At 38.9% G+C, this 23,199-nt stretch overlaps 2 protein-coding genes across 2 annotated transcripts; both read right to left on the bottom strand.

Moving 5' to 3' along the window:
- Window positions 1-4,807: 4,807 nt before the first annotated feature.
- rbp1.1 (retinol binding protein 1, cellular, tandem duplicate 1) lies at window positions 4,808-8,001 on the bottom strand. Its single transcript, XM_034105270.1, has 4 exons — window positions 7,849-8,001; window positions 7,327-7,505; window positions 6,623-6,724; window positions 4,808-5,399 (listed from the first exon to the last, which is right to left on the bottom strand). Exons 1-4 carry the CDS (start codon window positions 7,919-7,921, stop codon window positions 5,349-5,351), a joined length of 405 nt encoding a protein of 134 aa, XP_033961161.1. The 5' UTR covers window positions 7,922-8,001; the 3' UTR covers window positions 4,808-5,348.
- Window positions 8,002-9,397: 1,396 nt separating this feature from the next.
- nmnat3 (nicotinamide nucleotide adenylyltransferase 3) lies at window positions 9,398-22,548 on the bottom strand. Its single transcript, XM_034105269.1, has 5 exons — window positions 22,455-22,548; window positions 20,061-20,212; window positions 16,860-17,043; window positions 15,195-15,280; window positions 9,398-10,136 (listed from the first exon to the last, which is right to left on the bottom strand). Exons 2-5 carry the CDS (start codon window positions 20,170-20,172, stop codon window positions 9,721-9,723), a joined length of 798 nt encoding a protein of 265 aa, XP_033961160.1. The 5' UTR covers window positions 20,173-20,212; window positions 22,455-22,548; the 3' UTR covers window positions 9,398-9,720.
- Between the last annotated feature and the right edge of the window lie 651 nt (window positions 22,549-23,199).

Below are 23,199 nucleotides of genomic sequence, written 5' to 3'. Positions count from 1 at the left end.
TTTAGACAATAAGAAATATGAAGTTAACTGTACGGAATGGCTCATTCTTTTTTAAATAGACAAAACTATTACTGTATGGAAGCCCATTTCCGCCACTTGAAAAAAATAAAATCCCCATGAAAAGTCATGAGATAAAAAAGTCGAAATAATGAGATAAAGTCATAATTATGAGATAAGAAAGTCGAAATAATGAGATAAAAAGTCATAATAATGAGATAAAAAGTCATAATAATGAGATAAAGTCATAATTATGAGATAAAAAGTCATAATTATGAGATAAGAAAGTCGAAATAATGAGATAAAAAGTCATAATAATGAGATAAAAAGTCATAATAATGAGATAAAAAGTCATAATAATGAGATAAAGTCATAATTATGAGATAAAAAGTCATAATAATGAGATAAAAAGTCATAATTATGAGATAAAAAGTCATAATTATGAGATAAGAAGTGCGCATGCGCTGCAGTGGCGCTGTCTTTAAAAGGTCCCTTCATCACCTTGCTGCTCTCCACCATGCAAACAGCATCTAGTCCTAAATAAGGTAACTATTACAGGTGACTTTTGTAAATGTTAGATGTTACATATAGCCTATATTGCAGCTAAACTACAACAATGCAGTTCATAGCTTTGACATTACCTGTTATGAACTATAATATATATGCCTATAGTTTTGTGGTAACGTTCACGCCACTAATGACAATAGTGTAGGCATACTGCTGCTGTGAGTTGCTCTAACTCTATACATATATATATATATATATAGGCATATATATTATATTCATAACAGGTAATGTCAAAGCTATAAACTGCATTGTTGTAGTTTAGCTGCAATATAGGCTATATGTAACATCTAACATTTACAAAAGTCACCTGTAATAGTTACCTTATTTAGGACTAGATGCTGTTTGCATGGTGGAGAGCAGATGAAGGGACCTTTGAAGACAGCGCCACTGCAGCGCATGCGCATTTCTTATCTCATAATTATGACTTTTTATCTCATTATTATGACTTTTTATCTCATAATTATGACTTTTTATCTCATTATTTCAACTTTCTTATCTCATTATGACTTTTTATCTCATAATTATGACTTTTTATCTCATTATTTCGACTTTCTTATCTCATAATTATGACTTTTTATCTCATTATTTCGACTTTTTTATCTCATAATGACTTTTCATGGGGATTTTATTTTTTTCAAGTGGCGGAAATGGGCTTCCATATTACTGTATTTCAATATCTCACGTGTGAAAGTTTAATTTAAACGAAGAAGAGGCCCCAAAAATAAAGATTGGTATATCAATAAATGTAGTAGATTTTGTCTTTTTAATTGTTTAAAGTAGATAGAACTGGTAAGAGTTTGAATACAGTCTGGTTGTGGAGGAGGCACACAAGTAAGAGCACTAACTAGCTACCATCACATGTAACTAAGCTTGACTTGAATTTATTAAAAGTATAATTAAGTAACAGCAACAAATCAATAACTACAAATGTGAATCTTTGCTGGATCCACTGTTGAATTTACCACATATTGTATATTTTAGAAACCTGAAGGCATTTATAGATTTGTATGCAAGTAATATCCCAAAACTCAATACCTTAGATTATTATTGAAAGTTTTGCTGAATAGTTTCATGTTCACTTACCTTAAGCAACGTAAAACGTGCAGACCGGGAGCAACAGATGTAGGTTAGCCGGCTAGCTGGAGTACATAGGTTAGTCTTATATTTACTTAACTAACTAATGCTAACATATCTGTCGGCTAGAAGTACACAGCTTAATCAACCATATTTAACTGGCCATTGAAGTAATTGATATTTCAGGCTGAGAGGACCTCAGCCTGAAATATCAATTACTTCAATAAATGTTAAAACAAAAAAAGGAAACGTTCTGGCTCAATTAGCTTGTTAGCTTATTGCAGCTGTACATGTTACTAGCGGGTTACTTGCTAGGCCACCTCACGAGCTGCGCCAGGTGATGTAAACAAGAAAACCTCGATAGACCAGACCATAGATATATATAAACACTAGATGGCTCACACACGCTGCTGGCCAATGGAGACCGACGTTGCCACTTGGCCGCCATCTTGCTACAGGCAGTGCTCTCATTCATAACATTATGGTTTACTATTTAAATAACCATAGCTTGCTCAATTTTCAATCGATTTTCAAACGGTTTGGTTTTTTATAAACATCAAAGATGTAGTTATGATACTGCATACTTATAATCATGGACTTTCATATGAAAATAACATTAATCAGATAAAGCAATAGCTATACACACACAAGGTATTTATATTAAATATTTGCCGGTGTATATATTTCCATTTATTTTATTATATTGTCAATATTTAAAATAAATTATAAATAAATTATAAAATTAAAATACATTTATATTTTATATATAAAAATCGGTCTCATGTTACCACTCTGTAAACCAAGAGTTGTTAATTGAGCAATGCCTTAGCTTGAAGAACAGGGACACAACTAATGACAATAGCATATGTTGGTATATTATTTAGATATTCACACCTTTATCAGAAGAACCAAACCAACATAAAATGTGCTCACAGACAGGCCAGTTCTGTCTAATTTATCACAATTATTTTTGACATGAGATCTTCATATCATCCTAGTTTTGTATTTAGTTTCTAGATTTTTAAACAAATCCAGAACCTTTGAAATATGTTATTGAAAAAATACCAAGAATAATATAAACTGTACCATATGTCCTTCTGTAGTCCATTTGTGGTTTGTCTTGACTCACCCCGGCTGATATATCACAAAATCCACTGTTTAAATTGTTCCCTATATTGCCCCTATGCCCCTGTAAGGTGTCCTTGGGTGTTATGAAAGGCGGCCCCCCAACATAAATGTATTATTATTATTAAGAAGAACAACTTGGTGTGGTGTGGAGGGGATGTAGGAAGCAGGAGCAGGTGGGGAGAGATGGGGCTTCAAGGTTCAAGGTTATTTGTTTTAAATGTGTCTTGCACACAATAAAATAAAATACAGTATACCACAAAACCAATAAGACACACAGTGACACATGGCACACTAACAATCAATCATCGTCCAGCCTCAGCTTTGGTATTCTTTCACAACCATGTTATGGGTTTATTAGACTGAGCAAACATAAACATATGTGGTGTTCCCACGGGTTCTTGTTTGCAGACAACGGCGATTGGAGCATCCATAGGCTGCACAAAAGTCCGGCATAGTCAGGTACTTCTGTAAATACAAAGCCAGCTAATTCCTGTATCATAATGCAAGATGTTTTTAACAAGCCAAACCACTTGGAAGAAATCATGTGTAACTTAAGTTGTGTTGAAAAGAAAGAGCAGTTCTGCCTCTCCCACTGGTGTAAAGTTGCTGGGTGAACTTTGTAATACTAGGTCTCACTGACAGCCTCTTGTTATTAGCCAGCTAATAAATACAACCACATGACATACACAAAGAAAAGCTGCAATTTCAACATGTCCAAGCATCCTGTATCATAGCCATGCTAATAATGTTTATAATAAACCAAACCGTTTGTAAATCAGTCAAGATTTCAGCGAGTTAAGAGTATTTTTGTGCAGATCACTCACCTTACAACAGCTACCATAACGCGAATCAGAGTAACTGTTGACTGTAGCAAGATGGCGGCCAGTCAGCTACGCTGGAAAATCTCCCATGAGCCATCTAGTGTTTATATATATCTATGGACCAGACCGTCTCAGTTTGTAGACCGCTCGGCCCGGGGTCCAGCCTACGCCTGCGGCGCCGTTTCTCTATAAATCCATGCTGAATACAACCTTCTGTTTTCGTTCTTCTTCTTCTTTAATGGCGACTTGCAACCAGACGAGCATTATCGCCACCTACTGTATCACTGCAGCATTGTTCTTTGTGAGTTCCGTTTCATTACAATGACTTCCGTTACAGCAAGAATCCCCCTCTCACACACATAGGTGAAACACATGCACATTCCCTACTAACAACCTTTCAGTAAAATGTTTTCAGTTGCGTGTATGTGAGGTTAATTTTCAGTAGTGTGTGTGCGAGGTGTTCAGTAATGAATGTGAGAGGATTTCAATAGTGTGTGTATGGGGTTAATTTTCAGTAGTGTGTGTGTGAGGTTAATTTTCAGTTGTGTGTGTGTGTGTGTGAGGTTAATTTTCAGTAATATGTGTGAGGCTTAATTTTCAGTAGTGTGTGAGGTGTTCAGTAGTGAATGTGAGAGTATTTCAGTGTGCAAGGCCAGAGGTTTTCAGTAGTGTGTGTGCGAGGTGAGTTTGAATGTTGGCCTACACGGCCCCTCATACAATAACAGCCCCCTGTGGAACCATACATAATCAGAGCCTGCCGGTAGATGCAGGGATTGGCAGGATGTGAATGCACAAAAAGCGGCAGGACGCTGAACCGCAGAGCGAGCAACAGCAGCAAAGAATGAGCAAGTGAGTTGGACAGCTGACTGCCCAATTGCTAATGGCAATGCACAGAGTGAGTTGACAGATTAGCTGATTCAGAGCACAGCGGGGCTCGAGTTGTCTGGCCACAGCTCCGCGGGCTTCACTTCACTCACTGAAACTCTCAAGCAGAGGCCATAATAAGCCTTGTGCAAGTCTGTAAAAGCATTTTTAGATCAAAAGAGCTACCACAGCTGATGTGTTGGCCTGAGAAACTTGGATTAATGATAAGCAATCATTTATGTTTTAAATGACTGAACTACCAAACGAATACATTCCAAATCTAACAAGTTTAATTAACAAAATAAATGGCAGTCGCACTCAGACAAATACAACTGACATAATTAAGCATTGTTTACTTTATTGATTGATTCATTTTACTATATTGGCACATTCCCAAAGGAACTGGGAGGGATAAATACACATAATTACATATATATCCATTCTGGAGACTAAGCATCAGTAGTGAAGAAGTTTACAGCCCTCAAAAACACTCAGATTTGTATTTTTGCCACCCAAAGCAATTTTTAAGGGAACTAAAATGGGATTCAATGCCATCCATCACTTTAGGTCATTTCAGATTATGTTTCACCTCCAGTAGCAGTATGCATGCAGCCAACACTTCTAAACTGTTAATAAAAAGAGCTCCCACCCTGAGACAGATATAGAGTATTGCATGTTGTGATGGTACATGATACATAATGCCACAGCCCCTCTGAATTTGCTTTGGAAAAGTAGTTATGATGGAATATAACTGTGTGTTTCATGACATTTTCAATATAGGAAAACACATGGATAGATGGACATTATGAGGAGATGTAGGATTGGATGTCAGAGGCATGGGATGTTTCTGGTGTGTCTGTTTAGGCCCATGTCAACAGGGGGCGCCATCCTGTTCAGTTAGGACTTCTTGAACACCTGCTGACTAACAACTCCACCGGCTCTCAGCTCCTGCAGGTAACAACAGACAATACATTTGTTTTAGATATTTTTAGATCTGACTCAGAATGTAATATTGACTAATGAAAATGACCAGGAGAATTATAGATCTTAAGCCCTACTGTCTACTGTATTTCTTACAATCACAGACAAACATTTGACTAACATAGCAACATTAATTATTAACATTATTTGCAGGTCTCCCTTGAAAAAAAGATCATTGATCTCAATGGGATTTTACCTGGATAAATAAAGGTATTGAATTGAATTGAATTACATAATAATAATAATAATAATGCATTTTATTTATATAGCGCTTTTCACAACTCAAAGACGCTTTACAGTATGAGGGAGGGTAGACAAACAAGGACAGGCAAACAAGTAAGTATGGTAAAATAAAAAAAATAAAAAGGCAGTCAAGAGGAAGTTGATTGAGACGGGGGGTGGTAGATAGATAGTAGGTTAGGTTACTAGATAGATGGTAGGTTCTGAGGATATGTTAATTATTAGTATATTATTCAAGAGGTCATTCACAGTTCAGTATTCAGTTTAATTAAGGGGGATTTTAAAGGGCAGCAACAGTTTGATAGAATACTTTCTACCATCCAAATTGAAAAGAGTTTTCTGCCACCGGAGGCCACTGTTGCACAACATTCATAACACTCTGCCAGCTCTAGGAAACCTCCAACTAATATCTAATTTCATGCCAGCTGATTGAAAACATCTGTTGGCATAGTTTATACCAGATCATTTGGCAGATCATTTTTTGCCTAGTTTTGATAGCAGTAATCACACAGAGGGTAATCTGATAATGCTGAGCTAATGAAAATGGTAATGTGCTAGCCATTACTTTAAAGTCTTTTCAGATGCTAATGCTTTCATTACATGCCTCACTGTGAATTTAGGAGGAGAGAAAGTTATTGAAGTTCTTCTAACAGAAATTAGATTGGAAAGTCAAGATAATAACGTGGCTGTTATGTGCTTAAGAATTAGAATATACAAGTGAGTTTTTCCTCTTTAAACAGTTACTTTAGGGGTAAACATATATGATTGACTTGGCAGTATCATAAATATGCAGTTCACACAATAAATTGCACTGCTGGAGCTTGTGGGCTAATTCAAGAGTCACACATTAAATGCACCGCACATAGTGTGCTAAGAGGCATTTTGGATTTGGATTAAAGTGTCCAAATTGCATAAATTATTATTCATGGCAGAAGCTGATGTTTTCTTACCAGATGAAGCTCATCTCCATCCACCCAGTGGGTCCAGCCTCTCCCTTCTATCTCCCCCTTCTGCACACACACCAGCTTGTCTCCATCCCAAGAGATGGTGGTCTGCATGAGGCCAGGAGGAAAATGGGATTATAGCACATCATGCACTAGTGTAGACGTTTTTCAAATCAATGTAGATGCATGCACATATAGAGGTATGTTAAACATTTCCCCATAAATAATGATTCCGATAGAATCTGCAAATACAGACACACATGACCCTTTTCTCTCAGCCACCCTCCAAACAGCTTTTCTATAATCAGCATATAAAAAAGCTTTTCAAGGGGGACCCCAGATAATCTTTGATCCTATTCAGTATTCAGGGACATAATTTGATTAAAAGAACTTGAGTTTCTACTTATTTCTCTTTCTCTCTCTCTCACTTTCTTTTCCCGACACCGGTCTCACAGCAGTTCATTCACATTGAGTGTGAGAAGTTTAAAGAAAGTTTTGTAAGTAGACAGGGTTTTGTATACAGTCTCACTACACCATATGCTCATTACAGTCTGAAGGTGTGCCAAACAGAACTGTTAGTTTATATGCACACAGGATTTGCACTAAGACGATATCGGAAAGGTTCAATAGGTTTCTCAAAAGTGTGATACAGCACATTAATTAACATTTATAATAAACCCCTTCTGGTTACATTGTCTACACATTCTCACCATGCATTTCCTGTCATCCACTCCAGACAGATCCTCCTCAAACTCCTTGCCCACATGGAAGTCCATGTTGTAGTTTTTGAATGTGCTGAGGGTTTTGATGACTATGTGGTCCCCATCGTGGGAAATGTCCTTATCAGGCTTCAACAAGGTGGCGATTTTCCTGACGGCAACATTTACATCTGCAACAGGTTCCAGAGAAGGGCGAGAAAATCAGTCAGAAACATGAGAAACTCTCTCTCTCTGTTGAGTTGTATTTTTTTTTAATAAACAATGATTTTGTATTCTATAGTTTTTATATAAAAGTAATTGGAAGATATTAAGTATGTCAACAAATGTGGATTTCTGTCATTAATGTACTACATCGTGCAATAGCTGCAATCTCGCTTAACTAAAGTTGAAATAGTAGTATTTATAGGTTTACAATAACTACTTTGCTATTAAAAGCTCCTGTGATGAAACATTTCCCCCCTTGCCTCTCTCTTTAGTAGGCCTGTCCTCCACTCTCCCCTGCTGCAAACTCACCAAGAGCCTTCAGGTAGTCCTCGAAGTTATCGCTGGAGATCATTTTCCAATATCCGTTCAAATCGACTGGCATGTTGGCGGTTGCTGCTCTCTTTACTCCCAGTGAATGATGAAGAGGTCTGCTGTGGACAGCTACTTGCTCCAGAGTGCAGAACCTGCTGTCAAAAGCCTCAATTTGAACCAAATTCACTTTAATCCGATTACCTCCCACTCCCCCTCCACGTAACACTCAATCCTCACCACGCTATTCCAGCATGCATACATAATGCGGAGTAGCTTTATGTTAGAGAGTGCTTATAGGGAGTTCCACGTGTAGCAGCTTTGGCATAGTTCTGTTGTATAAGATTAGTAATATCTTATAATCAATCAGAGTAATAATCAACATACAGGGCAAAAACCAATCAGCCTAATGGAGTGAAATCATACAAAGTTCTATTACGTATCAGCAAGTGGATGTAAAGCACACAGTGTGAATAATATGCAGCAAAATACAAAAGCAGAACCACCTGAGCTTAAAAGGATCCAACTGAAACAATGAAATGTAGCACAATAGGGACTGTCACCACTTTTGTTTCGCCTAAACAACTAAATTAATTTGATAATCTCTTTTAAAAGGCTAGCTGCAGCAAACAAACTCTCTAAAACCTTTGCTGACTGGGACACAGACAAAGACACAGACAAAGACACACCACCGCTCAACGGATGCCAGTCAGTATCAGTCACAGTGGCGCTTTCAGCCATTGGCCTCAATGAAAAAACACCTTCTGTAGCTGAGCAACTGTCAGGATTACTTTAAATCGTTTGGTGGAAGAAAAAAAACACAGGCTCACAGACGCAGTGTGTGGATGATAATTGGGGAACTGAATAGCTTTGGAGGCTGCTGCAGAGTAGAAACACTAACAATGATCTTTATATGTGAGCAAATTTAAAACAGCATCTAGTATTCTTCAATTAAAAACGTACACATGGGGCGCTTTGGTAGCCTTGGGATTAAGATGCACACAATCTAATATACATAAAATATACACAACAAACACGGCTGCATTTCAAGAGCAGATCCTTAGGTTTTCAGATATAAGGCCCAAATAATGTTTACATAAATATAAGATTTTAGTATTTCTCCAGGATAATCACACATTTATGAAACAAAATTCACACCATTGTGTCAGTTTTAAAAACAACTTTGACACATTTAAATGGATTTTGCACCTCAAACTATTAAATGGATTTCGCACCTTGAACTATATTCCACAACCATTGTCTATTGTGAAATTATTTCCCATGTTGGCTGCTTTTAAGAAAAGAAGGAACATCAATTGTTTGTTCTTGTGAAAATCAATTGTTTATTAGCTCTTATTGTAAAATGGAAAGCCTGTCACTGTTTAAATAACGGTTTATAATTGTATCTCTAAAAGGATCGGATAAGTTGTATTTTTATACATATATTAGGTATTTGGGTTGTTAAGGGGATGTGGACTCATTACCTTATTATGTCTTAAATGCTGAGAGCTGCAACGGAAAAAAACCAGTCAGACTTAAATACTTTAAATATATAGTATTTTATTTAAATGTATCCAACTCTGCAATGGTGTGATATGTAAAACTACAAGTACACTACAAAAACTACAAATGTTTATGTATTCGCAACACTCCAAGTGTATGATTGAAAACACACCACAGCACTGTGAAAATGTTCTTACTAACAACAAGTGATGCCTGGAAAAACACATTTGGGCCATTGTGTGTCTCTTAGCAGGATGTGCAGAGCTCTATCACTCTGCAGTCCAGTGGAAGTTAGCCGAGCGTCCAGTCCCTCAAGAGAAGCACTGATCTGTGAGTGAGTTCACACTTCAAGGCCTTCATGCTCAGCTATCAGTCATCCAGACTCTTCCCTGGCTGTGTTGCCTGTTTGGCGAGCGGCCTCAGCACTGTGCCCTTATTTCTCCTCTCGCTGTCCTCTGTGTAGAGGTTGTGCTGGTGAATATATTCTATCACAGAGTCTGGGATCAAGTATTTCACGCTCAGGCCCCGTCTCAGAGCCCGGCGGACCTCGGTAGCGCTCGTCTCGTTCCTCACCCATTCCCTCACCAGGAAAATGTTATGACTGTGGCGCGAGAGAGTGTCTGACGCGGCCACGGCTTGCTCGGGATGAAGCCCCCCCCGACTGACGCAGATGAGTCCGAAATGTCCCGCCACCTCCTCAACGTGGTCGTCCAGCCACAGGTCAGGGACCTGGAAAGTGTCGAGGAAATCAGCTCCACACAGAAGCTTCAACTGGGGACAGGGGCCTGAAGGGAGAGGGCGGATAAATGGTGACTGATATTTATCATAAAAATAAAATTATAAAACATAGCATGGAATAAAGTTCAGAAAAAAAAGTTGATACGCAATGAGGGGCCAAAGGTACTTCTCAAATATGTATACATATACATACTGTATAATGGCAAAGAGTTACATATTCCTCAGATCGTGCTGGTTTTTAATTCATGGAAATATTTCAGTTGGTGTTTGCCAACTTCACAATGAAACTACAAAAGTTGGCAATCCTATAATTCTCCTCAAAGGGATCTCAAACTGGAATAATTAGTGATTTTAATATCAAGGAAAAAGTTGTATTTGAGTCTTGACCTGACATGACTAGATCTGATTAACTAGTTGTAAAGACATACATTACTTAAATATCTATGGGGCTGAAGGCTAAAGCATGGTGGTTTTTGTTTAGAAGACAAAACTAAAATCATAATATTTTTTGATAGATGTTTTCATGGTTGTTTAGTTGTTGGATGTTGTTCCTGAACACTAATTGTATGGGCTAGTTGCACAAGATGGCGTCTATCAACTTCCGGCGGCTGGGTGTGCGGTTGTAAACTTCCGGTCTACAGTAGAGCGGTAGAGGGAAGAGTGATAGATAGCGTATAGATATTATATAGGCACTATTTTACACTCGATGTCTCCAAGACCTACCGAAGGTTAACATCAGTGATGTACATCGGCTGGTACAAGCGGCAGGCTCAGCCCCGAGGAGCAAAACAGAAAAGGGGTTCAAGATGTAGCTACATATCCAGCTACGTCGATAATTATGAAGGTAAGTGATAAACAAAGCTGTAGTTACTGGCTAACTTTGACAAATTGACAGTCTTGATACAGTTTAAAGCGTTTTAATGATGTACTATAAAGTTTTTTTGGATAACATGAATGATATCCAATTCCCCACAGTTTCAAACAAAGATCTACCTTCAGGGAGAGTGAGCATCAGGGCTAGCTGTTACAGGTCCATGAGAAAGCATGAAAAGCCTCACGATCTCAGAGTAGGGAGGAAAATAAAAAGTGTTAATCGGTTCAAAGCCTCAATCAAGTTCATGTTCTGGGGTTTTGATGTGGCAAGAGTAGGTAACCTGTGATTTAGGATTCAAATAAGCCCAGCTAGCTGACGTGTTGCAACAGATTACATAGTGACAATACATTTGCTCACATCAACTGGTAGCTATGTGTGTGTAGCATGAAGGGGCTACAGATTTATTTTCGTTTTGTAACCCTCTCGTGTAAAATGATAAATACATTAGCTAAACCCAAACTTAGCTTTCATCAAAGATTCTTAATGAGAGGTTGAAAACCGTCTCTGGTTTCATGGAACCCCCAGAAACTGGTTGTGACGGCTGCTGTTCTTTACTGAATGGTTAGTATAATCAGGGGTGCACATAACTTTTTTGCCCTGGTTCTCAAAGGAGCACCTGGAGATGTTGCTTGGTGCGCATCCTTAAAATGAAATAAACCGTAACTTTTGAGGGGTCTTGACTTTATGTGCCAGACACACGGCACTGAACACACGTGCAGAGGTGAACACAGAACACACATGCAGAGGTGAACACAAGACAACATTAGCACGACCAGTAATCCTACAAGCTGTCATCACTACCCTCCTGACTGTTCTCCTCACTGTCTTCCTCTCAGACATGGTAGCTGATGATAGGCCTACTTCTTTCTCTTTGGTTGAGTCTGCGTGGATGTAATCAAATAACTATGTGAACATAACCAATAACCTACCATAGCCAATAACAAATGAATGTAACTTATTTTATTTATGTTGTTCATTCATATCTTATTTTACCTTAACATTTATTTATTTATGCATTTTTGTTATCTCCAGTTTTAAAGGATATTTTTGGTTACTGTCTTATAGTATACATTGGAATGATTTCAAACCTGTTTATCCCAATAATTATAAAGGAGTGCCTTGGAAATATGTGTTTACATAAATTGTGACCAAACTGTTTGAATTTAGACTGTGTGAACTATCTAAACACTCATAGTGCTTTACCTCACTGAGCTGTAGTATCAGCCTCTCAGTCTGACTGGAGAGGACTCTCCCTCCACATCATTGTAGAAACATCTTCTTCTTCTTACATCCGTTAGAGCAGCTAGCACCAGATTCTAATAACAACAGCGCCGGTACCGGGCGGTGCGCCCTTCTCTCTCTCCCTCGCTCACTCGCACGTTGGCTGTGAGCTGCGGGTGCCAGATAAGCCAACATCCCCCATTTTCATCACTTACAACGCCCATCGTACAGGGCAAATGAAACGTGTAACCGGGGTGAAAAGGGTGTTACATTTACTTAATTATGAATGTTGTTACATCAAGACCGAAAATTAGGATGAGCACCAACGGTCAAAAATGTTTTTTTCCCTCCCAGAACTGCCAGCGCAGCGCCTCCCTCTCCTCTGGCGCCCTAGGCGAACATCTATAACGCCAGTGCTACGTGCCGACCCTGAGTTCATATGCAACTCGCAAATATCTCTCCTCTCTTTTCTCTTCTCTCTCTCCCTCTCTCAATTTTGGTACGCAAATGCGCCTTTTTTCAAATGACCCGGTGCTCTTTTTTTGGCGGAGGTGCGCATGCGCACCAGTTATGTGCAGCCCTGAGTATAATCCATGTAGGGTCCAATTATTTGTATTGGCCAATGTTAGGTAAGTGCTGGTTTTGTACCCTACATCTATGTTAAGCTGTTCAACGTTCTACTAACACTATTTTATGTAGTTATAATATAAGATAATACATTGAGAGAGCTGAGGCTATACAAGCGTATCTGTTTGAATGTCCTTAAATTACAGTATTCCAAACAGCAGAACTTCTGTGTATGTGATGTGACTGACAACCTGACATGGTTTAGCCTTTTCCCACACCTATTACTTGCCTGATCAGCCTGCTCTTAGCTTTCTCATGTGTCTGTGTTGTATTGAAGCAGTGTCCTAAATGTAAAATGACTGACATTTTGTTTTAAGAACTGTTCACCTGTGGAGATTGCAGTGGCAAAGTGTTCCTGTGTAGCTGGAACAGCACTCTGCAACCACAATGTTGCACTGCTGTTCCAGACCGCACACTACTCCACACTCAACCTGGCTGCTGTACCCCCTGTCCTCAGCTGCACTGAAACAGAGCAGCGATGGCACAAGCCAAGAACCATGGTAAGTACAGTATGTGTTCACAACCAATCCACGGTTTAATGAGTATTTCCTTTGTGCCAAGAGCTGATTTAGTATGTTGCATCAACGACCTTTTCAATTAATTTGACAATTCTTTTGTGTAATTAATAGGGTGTGAAACCAGGCAGAGTGAGTGACATGGTGTTAATTTCCACTAAGCCAAAGCCGTTTACAGTTGCTGACGGTGTAAGGTAATATCTATTGTCCTAAGTAATTGTATGTAGCCTGCTACAACTTTTTGATTGTTGTCTGAGTGTGAAATTGTTCTTAAAGTCCTAATTATCATATAAACATGTTCAAAGGAGTACACGTTAGGCCGTGCAGGGGGAGCTGCCAGACCCAGATGTCCTCAAAGTCAGCGAGGCATACAAGGACCTCTCAGCAGACATCGCACCACGAAAAAAAAACGAATGGCTCACTACTCAACTCAACGACTAACACTCTTTCAGAGGATATGTTGGAAATGCACACATCATATATATTGTTCATCTGTTATATAAACTAGCATTACTTAAATATGCAGAGACTAATTTAAATATGTATTTTTCCCCCCGATATAACATCAACCTATGTTTTGTAAAAGTTTATTAAATTAATCTGTAAAATGTTATCATATTGTGGATTTATTAAATTATGTATTTTCCTTTGTTATTTATGTGTGCGTTTGTTTTGAGGATATAATTCATTAGTACCTAAACATAGTATGGTATAACTGCTTTTTGTAAAGAAATACACAATTGGTTTGGGAGCAAGAAATCTTTTAATCGTTGTTGCCCAGGCTTGCCGAAATGAATGGAAACTTATCTCCCGATTATAGCATTGTGTAATTTGCTGCTGTTAAATACCGTCAAACTATGTGCTTTATGTGCAATATATACTTTATATACATATGCCATCTTTAATAACTGTAATATATATATATACCGGGCTGCTAAATCCTAAGAACTGCTACAGGATTTGTAGATTTGATTTGTTTTTTATCTGTATTTTTGAAAATTATGTAACTTTTTATCTTTTTTTTAGCATATTGTTTATTATATTATAACTTAGTACTTTTTAACGCATGTAAGATATTCAACACTAAGCTGTCTGTGGGTCTGTCCTGCTTCAACGCTGCAAATTTCCCCTCTGTGGGACTAATAAAGGTATTCTGATAACGGGACGAATTTGTACAAAGGGGCACACAGCAATGTAGTGCCCACTTTCTTACACGCTGGAAGGCCAATCGCTTTTCTTTACCCCAAAATCCGCTCATTCTTGCTCTCGGTGTGACATAACTGTCAAGCTGTCAAAACTCTGTACTCAAACCGGAAGTACCCAGCCGCCGGAAGTTGATAGACGCCATCTTGTGCACAGAGCCTATTGCTTTCAGTTACACAATACACATGCACAAAAGTTTTCAAAGTATTAAACCTATCCCTAATACTCTCTAATCACTGTTGGTCAGGAGCACAGGCCCATTATGTTGTATTGACGCAAATCCTTAACCCCAACTCTGTAGAGGGCTTGGTAAAGACGTGATGAAGGAATATACTCAAAAAAATCAGGCACTGTGTGTTTGGTAATTTGGAAGAATGTCATTTTTATGTAGGCCTAAAGAGGCTACAACCACTCAGTGACAGTGAATCTGTGAGGCTGTGCTTCGACACAAAGGGATGTGTTCATCCTCATGGGAAATCATGAAATACGTTTACATTTACTCTGACCAAAATGGTGAACTAATCAAACATTTCCATCTCAATAATAAGAGAAATAACACCCAACGCCACAGATTAAAACCAGATATATAATATAATGCCGGGAACCGACAGAGGTCAAAGGGTTTCTGAGCTGATCGCAAGTTCACAACAGTGAGAGGTTCTTACTTGAGAGGGGAGAGGGGTTTCCACTGGAGTCTTTGTGCTCTCCTGTGCTCCGCTCATACTCCTTCAAGATACGGCCACAATGATACCTGCATGACAAGCAAAGATTACGATTAATGTCTTTGGTAATGGTAATACATCGATTTTCCTTACTAATATTGAGTATTTATTTCTTCATCTTGTCACCAGTAGCTAGTCAAGTATTAAAACATAATTTGCCTTATTCTTTTCATTAATGGACAACATTTTAATATAAACATCATGCATAGAAATCTTTATCAAACTGAACTGAATAATTAAAGGGAAAAAGTTGATGCTTTAACTTTTAAAAATAGAAATAAAACTATTTTTCAAGTTAAGCCTCTTAAAGGTGTTCTAGAAGGTGTGTGTGTGTGTGTGTGTGTGTGTGTGTGTGTGTGTGTGTGTGTGTGTGTGTGTGCATGTGCGTGCGTGTGTGTGTGTGTGTGTGTGTGTGTGTGTGTGTGTGTGTGTGTGTGTGTGTGTGTGTGTGTGTGTGTGTGTGTGTGAGAGGACTTGTGACATGGATAACAACAGGCCACTTCATGGCTTGATCAGCACCCTTGTTGCGCAAACACTCATGAGGGGATTTGTAAGAAATCCGAAGCAGGAGAGAGGGAGAATTAATAAAGCGGAAGAAGTACAATGATGCAAGTGTAAGAGACCTTTCTAAAAATAAGCCTGACTAATGATTACGTTTGTGCAGTAATACAGAATAAGGTCAAACAAATCCATTACATCATTCATTCCCTTTCAGAGCTGCAACGGTTAGTTAGCATTTTTATGCAGAAAATGCTGTTTTCAGTCTTTCATGTTCTGCTTGTCTGTTTAATATATACATCTGAATGTCTTATTGGGTTTGGACTGACAAAACAATACCTTTTAAGAAATCCTCTCGGACTTTGAGTAACTTGGATGACCTTATTTCACTTTATTATGACATTTCTTAGATTTAATCGATTAATCTAGGAAATAATCTGCAGATGAATCGATATTGAAAATAATCGATAGCTGCAGCCCTATTCGCTTGGGCTGGATTCTTGAAAAGAACCAGCTGCAAATACCTTCCACATTTCTGCATAGTAACCTGGGACATACCTTATTCATAGCACCTATGCCTGTCTCTTTTCGCACATACTCATGTCGAAAGTAGCCATTTGCAATTACAGCATCCCATCTCTGCCAGTGAATTTAACAGCAGGTGCCCCTTATTTCACCTCATGAAAAACAGTCTAGTCTGGCAGGCCTACAAGAGACCACAACCTGGCAACACACTGCTGTATATGTAGTTAAGGTTGACAAGGAGCAGGGCGAGCGGAGGAGCAACTCTGTTAACTGAAACTTGATGATGTCAGCGAAGAAAACTATAACAGAGGTAACAGATGAGAGTAAAGCTAATAGAAGCAATTATCAGCTACTGGGTGGTGGATATAAACTGGAAATAAGATGTGCTTGGTTCTGTCAACACAAAAACACAGTACGGGACACTTATTTTATTATTAATGAAAGGTCTTAATGTGTTGACTAGCTGCACACACCATTTCATCTTAAAATGACATGCAGGCTGACATTATCCTACAAATGTGTGCATGTAACTTTTAATAAATGAAGCGAAGTGAACTCTAATGTTGCTATAAACTTGTTTTACACCTCATGGTGACCACGGTCTCTGTCCAGTCTGCCTGCTGGCTCTCCCATTCATCAACCGTGACCCAGTCGGAGCTCTGCAGCGCCAGCTTTGCCATGGCGATACGGTGCTGAGCCAGAACCAGGCCTTGCTTTCCGTAGCCATCACTGACTGGAGACACGATGCCACCCACCACCTGGTACTGGCCTGAAGGGAGAGAGGAAGATGAATACAGTGTTATCTGGACCATGACAGTCGATACAGACCCAGCATATAAATCAGTAGACAAAGACCTGTGAGATACTCAGGTTAATATTATTAGTGTTTCTTCAGATCTCACATTTGAAGACACATGCTATGATTGATGCATTTAAAACAGGGAACAATGTCATTACTTACAGCTCGTACTGTGTAATCGATTTGAAACTCCTTTAACCATTGAGTTGTCTTAAGGGTAAATAACCCCGATGATATGTTGTAATTAACATTACAGAAAATATCAATTGAAAGCTGTACACCAGGGTTAGGGTTATTGTTGACCCGGCAATTCCCAATGTTGGAATAGATTCAAAAGATTTGTTTTGTACAAAATTATCTTTTATACTTTCTATTTATTGGTGATGTTTATACACCTTGCAGGTGGAGACTGAAAAGCGAATTGATAGGAAAAGGTAAACAATACTTAATTCATAACAATATACGTTTCTTTGTTCCCCAAAAGAACAAGGACTCTTGTTGTTTCCCTTTACTTTTCCTAAACTGTGAAAAGGGAAAACCCAGCTATTACCAAAGTGGGCCATAAATGACAGGTTGTTTCTCCATACTACATAGATTTAGGGTTTTACATTGAATTAAGCTGCTTTATTTCAGGGATTTAGCAGAGGTCTGCCAAATCTGACCCTTTAATCAAAATAAGTATACATATGTTACATGTTTGGACAACCCAAGCGGAAATTAGTAAAAAATCAAAATGCAATGGGGAATAGAGAAGCTAATTGTGTTAAATCTAGTGTTTATAAAAAAAGTGTCTAAAACTGATGTTTTTGCACCTGCATCACAAGAACAGTACTTTTCCTATTGTTACACTCAAACTAGTCAGCTGATCTTATAGGTGAGGGGTCGGAGGGAAATGGCAAGAGCATTATTCTCAGTTCCTGCCCACTGCAATGCTACACAGTGCATAGTTACACAAAGCATCTTAAGAGTGGGAGCCGACTCAGGACCAGTGTATTACTGTTCAGGTATAATGATGTCGTTGTGAACATGTGACCGTGCCGGTACTCTTATTCAGAGCAGCTTTGGACCTGGGTTTATATAAAGGAGACCCCCCCCCCCCTCCGGCGCGTTATAATGTCCGTCTGTTCACTGAACAACTTCATCTTCACCTGGTGCACTTGTCATTTCAACGTTAAAAACAATAAAACGGCATGAATTGCTTCGTCGCATTCATCTAGATCCTCTGTCTCGTGCCAGTTAACTAGCGGGCCTTCTAGAGTATCCTGGAACCGAGGGAAACTCTGAAAGAATACGCCCATTGGCTACAAATCAATATATGATTGGTTGATCAAACTGTCAGTCCAAACGTACGCTCTCATTCAGTGCAACGGCCAGGGCATTCTATCAAGGATGTAGAATACCTTGGTTGAAGGATATTCTACCCAGAGACCCAGAACAAGATCTGATTGGTTGCTTTCTTTTCTAACACAAAACCACTGAAATGCGTAGTGCATGGTCCGAGAAGGACAAACAAATCAACGTAACACTGTAATATTACAGACCAACAACACAGATACCATTCTCATTTATTCATTTTATATACATTTTATTTATATAATTAAATCGATGTTTTGTTTGTTTTATCTGAGTGTTCCAGGGTATTCTCTGAATACCTTGAAGTCCCTGACGGTTCGCCACTGATATATATAAATATTATTATTCATACTTGATTCAAACACAAATATGTTGGGTGTTTAAAGCTGCACAACAAGCTGAAAAACAAAGCCCTGTCATTGCCCTATATGCCTAATGTGCTAGCAAATGCAAAAACCACTGCAGCAGTTAAGAAGGCCCAGCAGCGACTACACTTCCTGAGGGTGCTTCGGAGAAACCGACTGAACAAGAAGCTGCTGGTGTCCTTCTACCGGGCGACCATCGAGAGCGTGCTGTCATACTCCATCTCTGGGTGGTATGCAGGATGCTCAGCTGCGGACAAGAAAGCCCTGCAGAGAGTGATCAGGATGGCAGAGAAAGCCATCAGCTGCCCCCTGCCCTCTCTGGAACACATCTCCACCTCCCGCTGCCTTAGCAGAGCTTACAAAATGATAAAGGACAGCTCTCACCCAGCTCTCACCCAGGTCACAGACAGTTCTCTCTCCTGCCTTCTGGGAGGAGATACAGGAGCTTCAAGTCACGGACAAACAGACTCAAAAACAGTTTCTACCCCTGGGCCGTCAGGCTGCTCAACCACCACACATAATGCAATAACTGTAACCATTCTCACACATACACACACTTTTAAATGCACTTTATATACTATTTTTTATATCAATATTTTTAACTATTTATTCCCCGTATGATTGTATGTTGTCTGTCCTATTGCCGTGTTTTTTAGTGTTATGTATTTGTTTGTATTTTTTGCACACCGGGACAGAGTTGCACTCTGAATCTCGTTATACTCTGTGTATAATGACAATAAAAGGCTTTAACTTTAACTTTTAACTTTAAATAACCTACTTTCACATAAGGAAGGCAAAGAGCAAGATTAACATTCCTTTAGAGTTTGTTTATGGCAAGTTTAATCTCTCTTGAGCTTTCAGATTTAACCAACTCCTGAGACAAACTCTGCATTGTTAGCTTTCTTATCCCGCTAGTGTCTTAGTGTCTGACTTTGTATATCTGGTGCTTATTTAGACCACTCAGACAGAAGGTTTATCTGGGCTTGTTAGCTGAAAACAGCTGCCTGCTGCTGCTGCTGGAAGCAAGGCTGATGAAAGTGAGGACACTGAACCAAACAGTAGCAGGCCATAAAATAAAAATAATGATGTGACTCTAAAAAAACCTAGGAGCTGTTGGCTCATAATTCTGTGTTAGTTCAATACACACAGTCATTTAATTTATTGTAAACATAAAGAATATTAATTGGTGGACATTACCCAGAAGCTCCTTTGGCCCTGAGGGTTTTCAGATACAAAAAGTCAAATAAACCAGACAATATAAAACCATACCTGTGCTGTGCATGTGGTCTCTGGCCAGCTCAAATAGCCTCATGTGCTGGTTGGTGATGGGATTAAAGGAGCCACAGGCTAGCAGGACCAGTGGAATACGGCAGGTGGCCATCTTGGTTTACCCCCCTCACACAACAGTCATCAAACCTTGGCTGGAAGCAGAAGAAAGAGTTATTAACATTGAGGGATTAAGACGATGAGATGCAAAGGGGAGAAGACGGAAGGAAGCTAGCATGAGTTTGTGTTCTGTAGACCAGGGGTTCCCAACCTTTTTTCCCAAGATCCCCCCCCAAATGACTCCTGTTGGAAGTTGGGTAATTAAAGTTTCAAAGTCCCAAAAATGCTACAACTACTGTCACAAACTGGATGAATGTGAAGTATTTTGTTAAAGGAGGATGAAAGCGTAATTAAGGAGCACTATTGGAGTGACTTTGATGGTTATTGGACTCAGGATTAATTCATTTGGATTCCCGCTGTATGAAGAAATTAAAGGACGGCGCGGAAGTGGAAACAATTCACAAAGGGATTAAACTGTTTAAAACACATGCTCAAAGTTAGCCGGATTTTGCCGATGTGTTTATGTGGATTCAAAAGTCATAAATAATCTACAAAATGGAGGAGAACGATCTGATCGGAGCAACTGTGACAAATAATCCAACTGAAACCGGCATGGACAATGACTGTTTTAAAAATGTGCTTATCCAGAAAAGCCTGGTTTGGACACTTTACGGGCAGAAGAAACATTTATATTAAAGAAAGAATTATACATTTCTGTCTTTTTATGCCTTTATTAGCTACTAACTTGATTTTTTATTAAAATTAAATAATCAATTATTTTATTGTAATGTAGAGACAAGGCTTTTAGCGACAATCATGTTTTTTGCGTTATTATATGTAAAAAAAAAGAAAAAGTCTAAATATGATATTTGGCCTCAAATCATCTGAGGCCTGGCGCACCCCCTGCGATCTGTGGTGCACCCCCAAGGGGAGCGCGCCCCCCAGGTTGGGAACCACTGCTGTTGACTGTATGTATCTACAAGTTATGTTCTACTTTTAAGTACTCCTGCTGCTGTTACATTCTGCAGAGGTTCCCTTAGTTCACCACAATAACCTATTTGTCATTTGGTGGGAGTTTTTTAATCACAAGGCACCTTACGATGTATGAGTACTGTTAGTATAGGTGGCCCAAGTGAGCAATGACCCATAGCATGGCTATTCTGTGCCCATTTATCATTGGGACACAAAAAGCAGTGAGTAACACTGGCAAAAATAAATCTGGCTGCTTTTTTTTCTGGAGTCATGTACTGCAGGAGCAGAACAACTACAGGGGCATTTCATTTTAATGTGTACATCAATGTGTAAAAACACCTAATTAATATCAGACCCTGTCCACACATCAGCTGGAAAGATTTCCATCTGATCTCCGTTAGTGCCCCCCTCATGTAGCTTTAAACATGGAAATTGTTAGTAAACTAGTTACCGTTATGTACAATGTATAATGCCCTAAAACACTTTTATATAGTGTCATCCTGTGTGATCACACACTATAATAAAGCTAACAACAGTAACAACAGTCAGGTAACAACAGTAATTTATGTTTCCTCTTATGTATGTATGTAATTTATGTGTGTGCTCTTGTTTTTGTGCCGGTTATGCTCTATTATACACTCTTTTTTCAACAATTGGATTTGACATCCTGTCTTAACAGTGTCAAAGTATTGCTTTGGTTTTACTTTTCACCAAGTGTTTCTTGCTTTAGAAGTGCGATACACAGCAAATGTATTTATAAATGTACTTATTTGTTGATTAATACAAAGGTTCATATTGATTTGCACTAGGAGCACAGGTCTACTGTATGCAGTGGGTGTTTTAGATAAGGAAGCCATAACTTTACTTATGTTTACTTTAGGCTTATAGACAGTATGTTTTTACCTTATGTGACTACACAGCAAATGGTCAATAATGAATTCAGTTTTTCAGGGGTTAGGGGTTAATTGCTTTTGAATGTACATCATGATTAACTTCCTGTAGGATCCTGATAGTTAGATCGGGGCATGTGACAGGAGCATACAGCATGCAGCAGACCAGAGACTGTCGTCTACCGCAGTTCAGCTATAAGGCTTTACGCTTTTAGAAAAATAAAAAAGGAGTTGCTGTGGATTTTTGCAGCTGTGACATTGCAATTTAAGTCAGAGGACAGCACACACTTACTCGTTGACATTGACATTGAAAAGCAGCTAACATTGATTAGCCCAGCAGAACATAAATATTGCTAAGCGACAAACACACATTCGGGTGAATGAATGAACGAGAGTGAAAAGTGGTCGCTTCAAACTGTGATAAAACAAAAACACAATACCATGTCCAGGCAGGAATAATAGATCATTTGTTTACCTTCGTATCATTACTGTTTGGTAAGTGTGTCACACTCTTTCCCCTCCCCGTTCTGAGGAGCTGTTACTCGATGGTTCCGCAGAGAGAAACTGGCTGAAGTGCGACCCCTGGCGGAGGAAGGGAACACAATGGCGCAAAGCGACGGAGCTATCCATGGTACTGACATACTGGCAAGTGTTTTTAATTACACAAAATAGATACTTGTTTGAAACCAACAATAAGTATGTTACTGAATTTATTTTAATACATTGTTGTTCATTGGGTGAGCGCATTGTCTTCCCAGAATAAACCTACTGTAATAATAAACTGACCTTTAAAGCGATGCAGCTTCAAACACCTACATTCTCCTGGTAACCTTTCATTCCATTGTTGTTAACTGCTTGTCAAATGGTGAGGAAAAGCGTTGTTAAACACTAATTGACTATCAGACAATAGCTGTATAGACAGTGGCTTTTCATGCTTTGTTGCCCAGGGACAAGAATAACATTAAAAAGAATGCAAAGGTTAAAATAAAAGCCATGTTTTTTCACAGACTGTCGATATACAGTATAACCCTTCACTAGAAGATACTGTTTACTCCACCTAAGCATTGCACATTATGAATGCGAAAACAACCTGTTTCATTGTATAGTTAACGCTATTAGTGCTCAGCCAATGAACTCTTTGAAGCCTTCTGATTGTTGGTTATTTAATGAATTCTCAAGACTTTAAGGTAAGAATGTGTCTGTCTTTGTGAAGAAACAAA

Source organism: Pseudochaenichthys georgianus, chromosome 17 (assembly GCF_902827115.2).
Source record: "Pseudochaenichthys georgianus chromosome 17, fPseGeo1.2, whole genome shotgun sequence".
Taxonomy (NCBI): Eukaryota; Metazoa; Chordata; class Actinopteri; order Perciformes; family Channichthyidae; genus Pseudochaenichthys; species Pseudochaenichthys georgianus.
The sequence above is the reverse complement of the archived record's forward strand: the minus strand, read 5'-3'. Positions and strand labels throughout refer to the sequence as shown.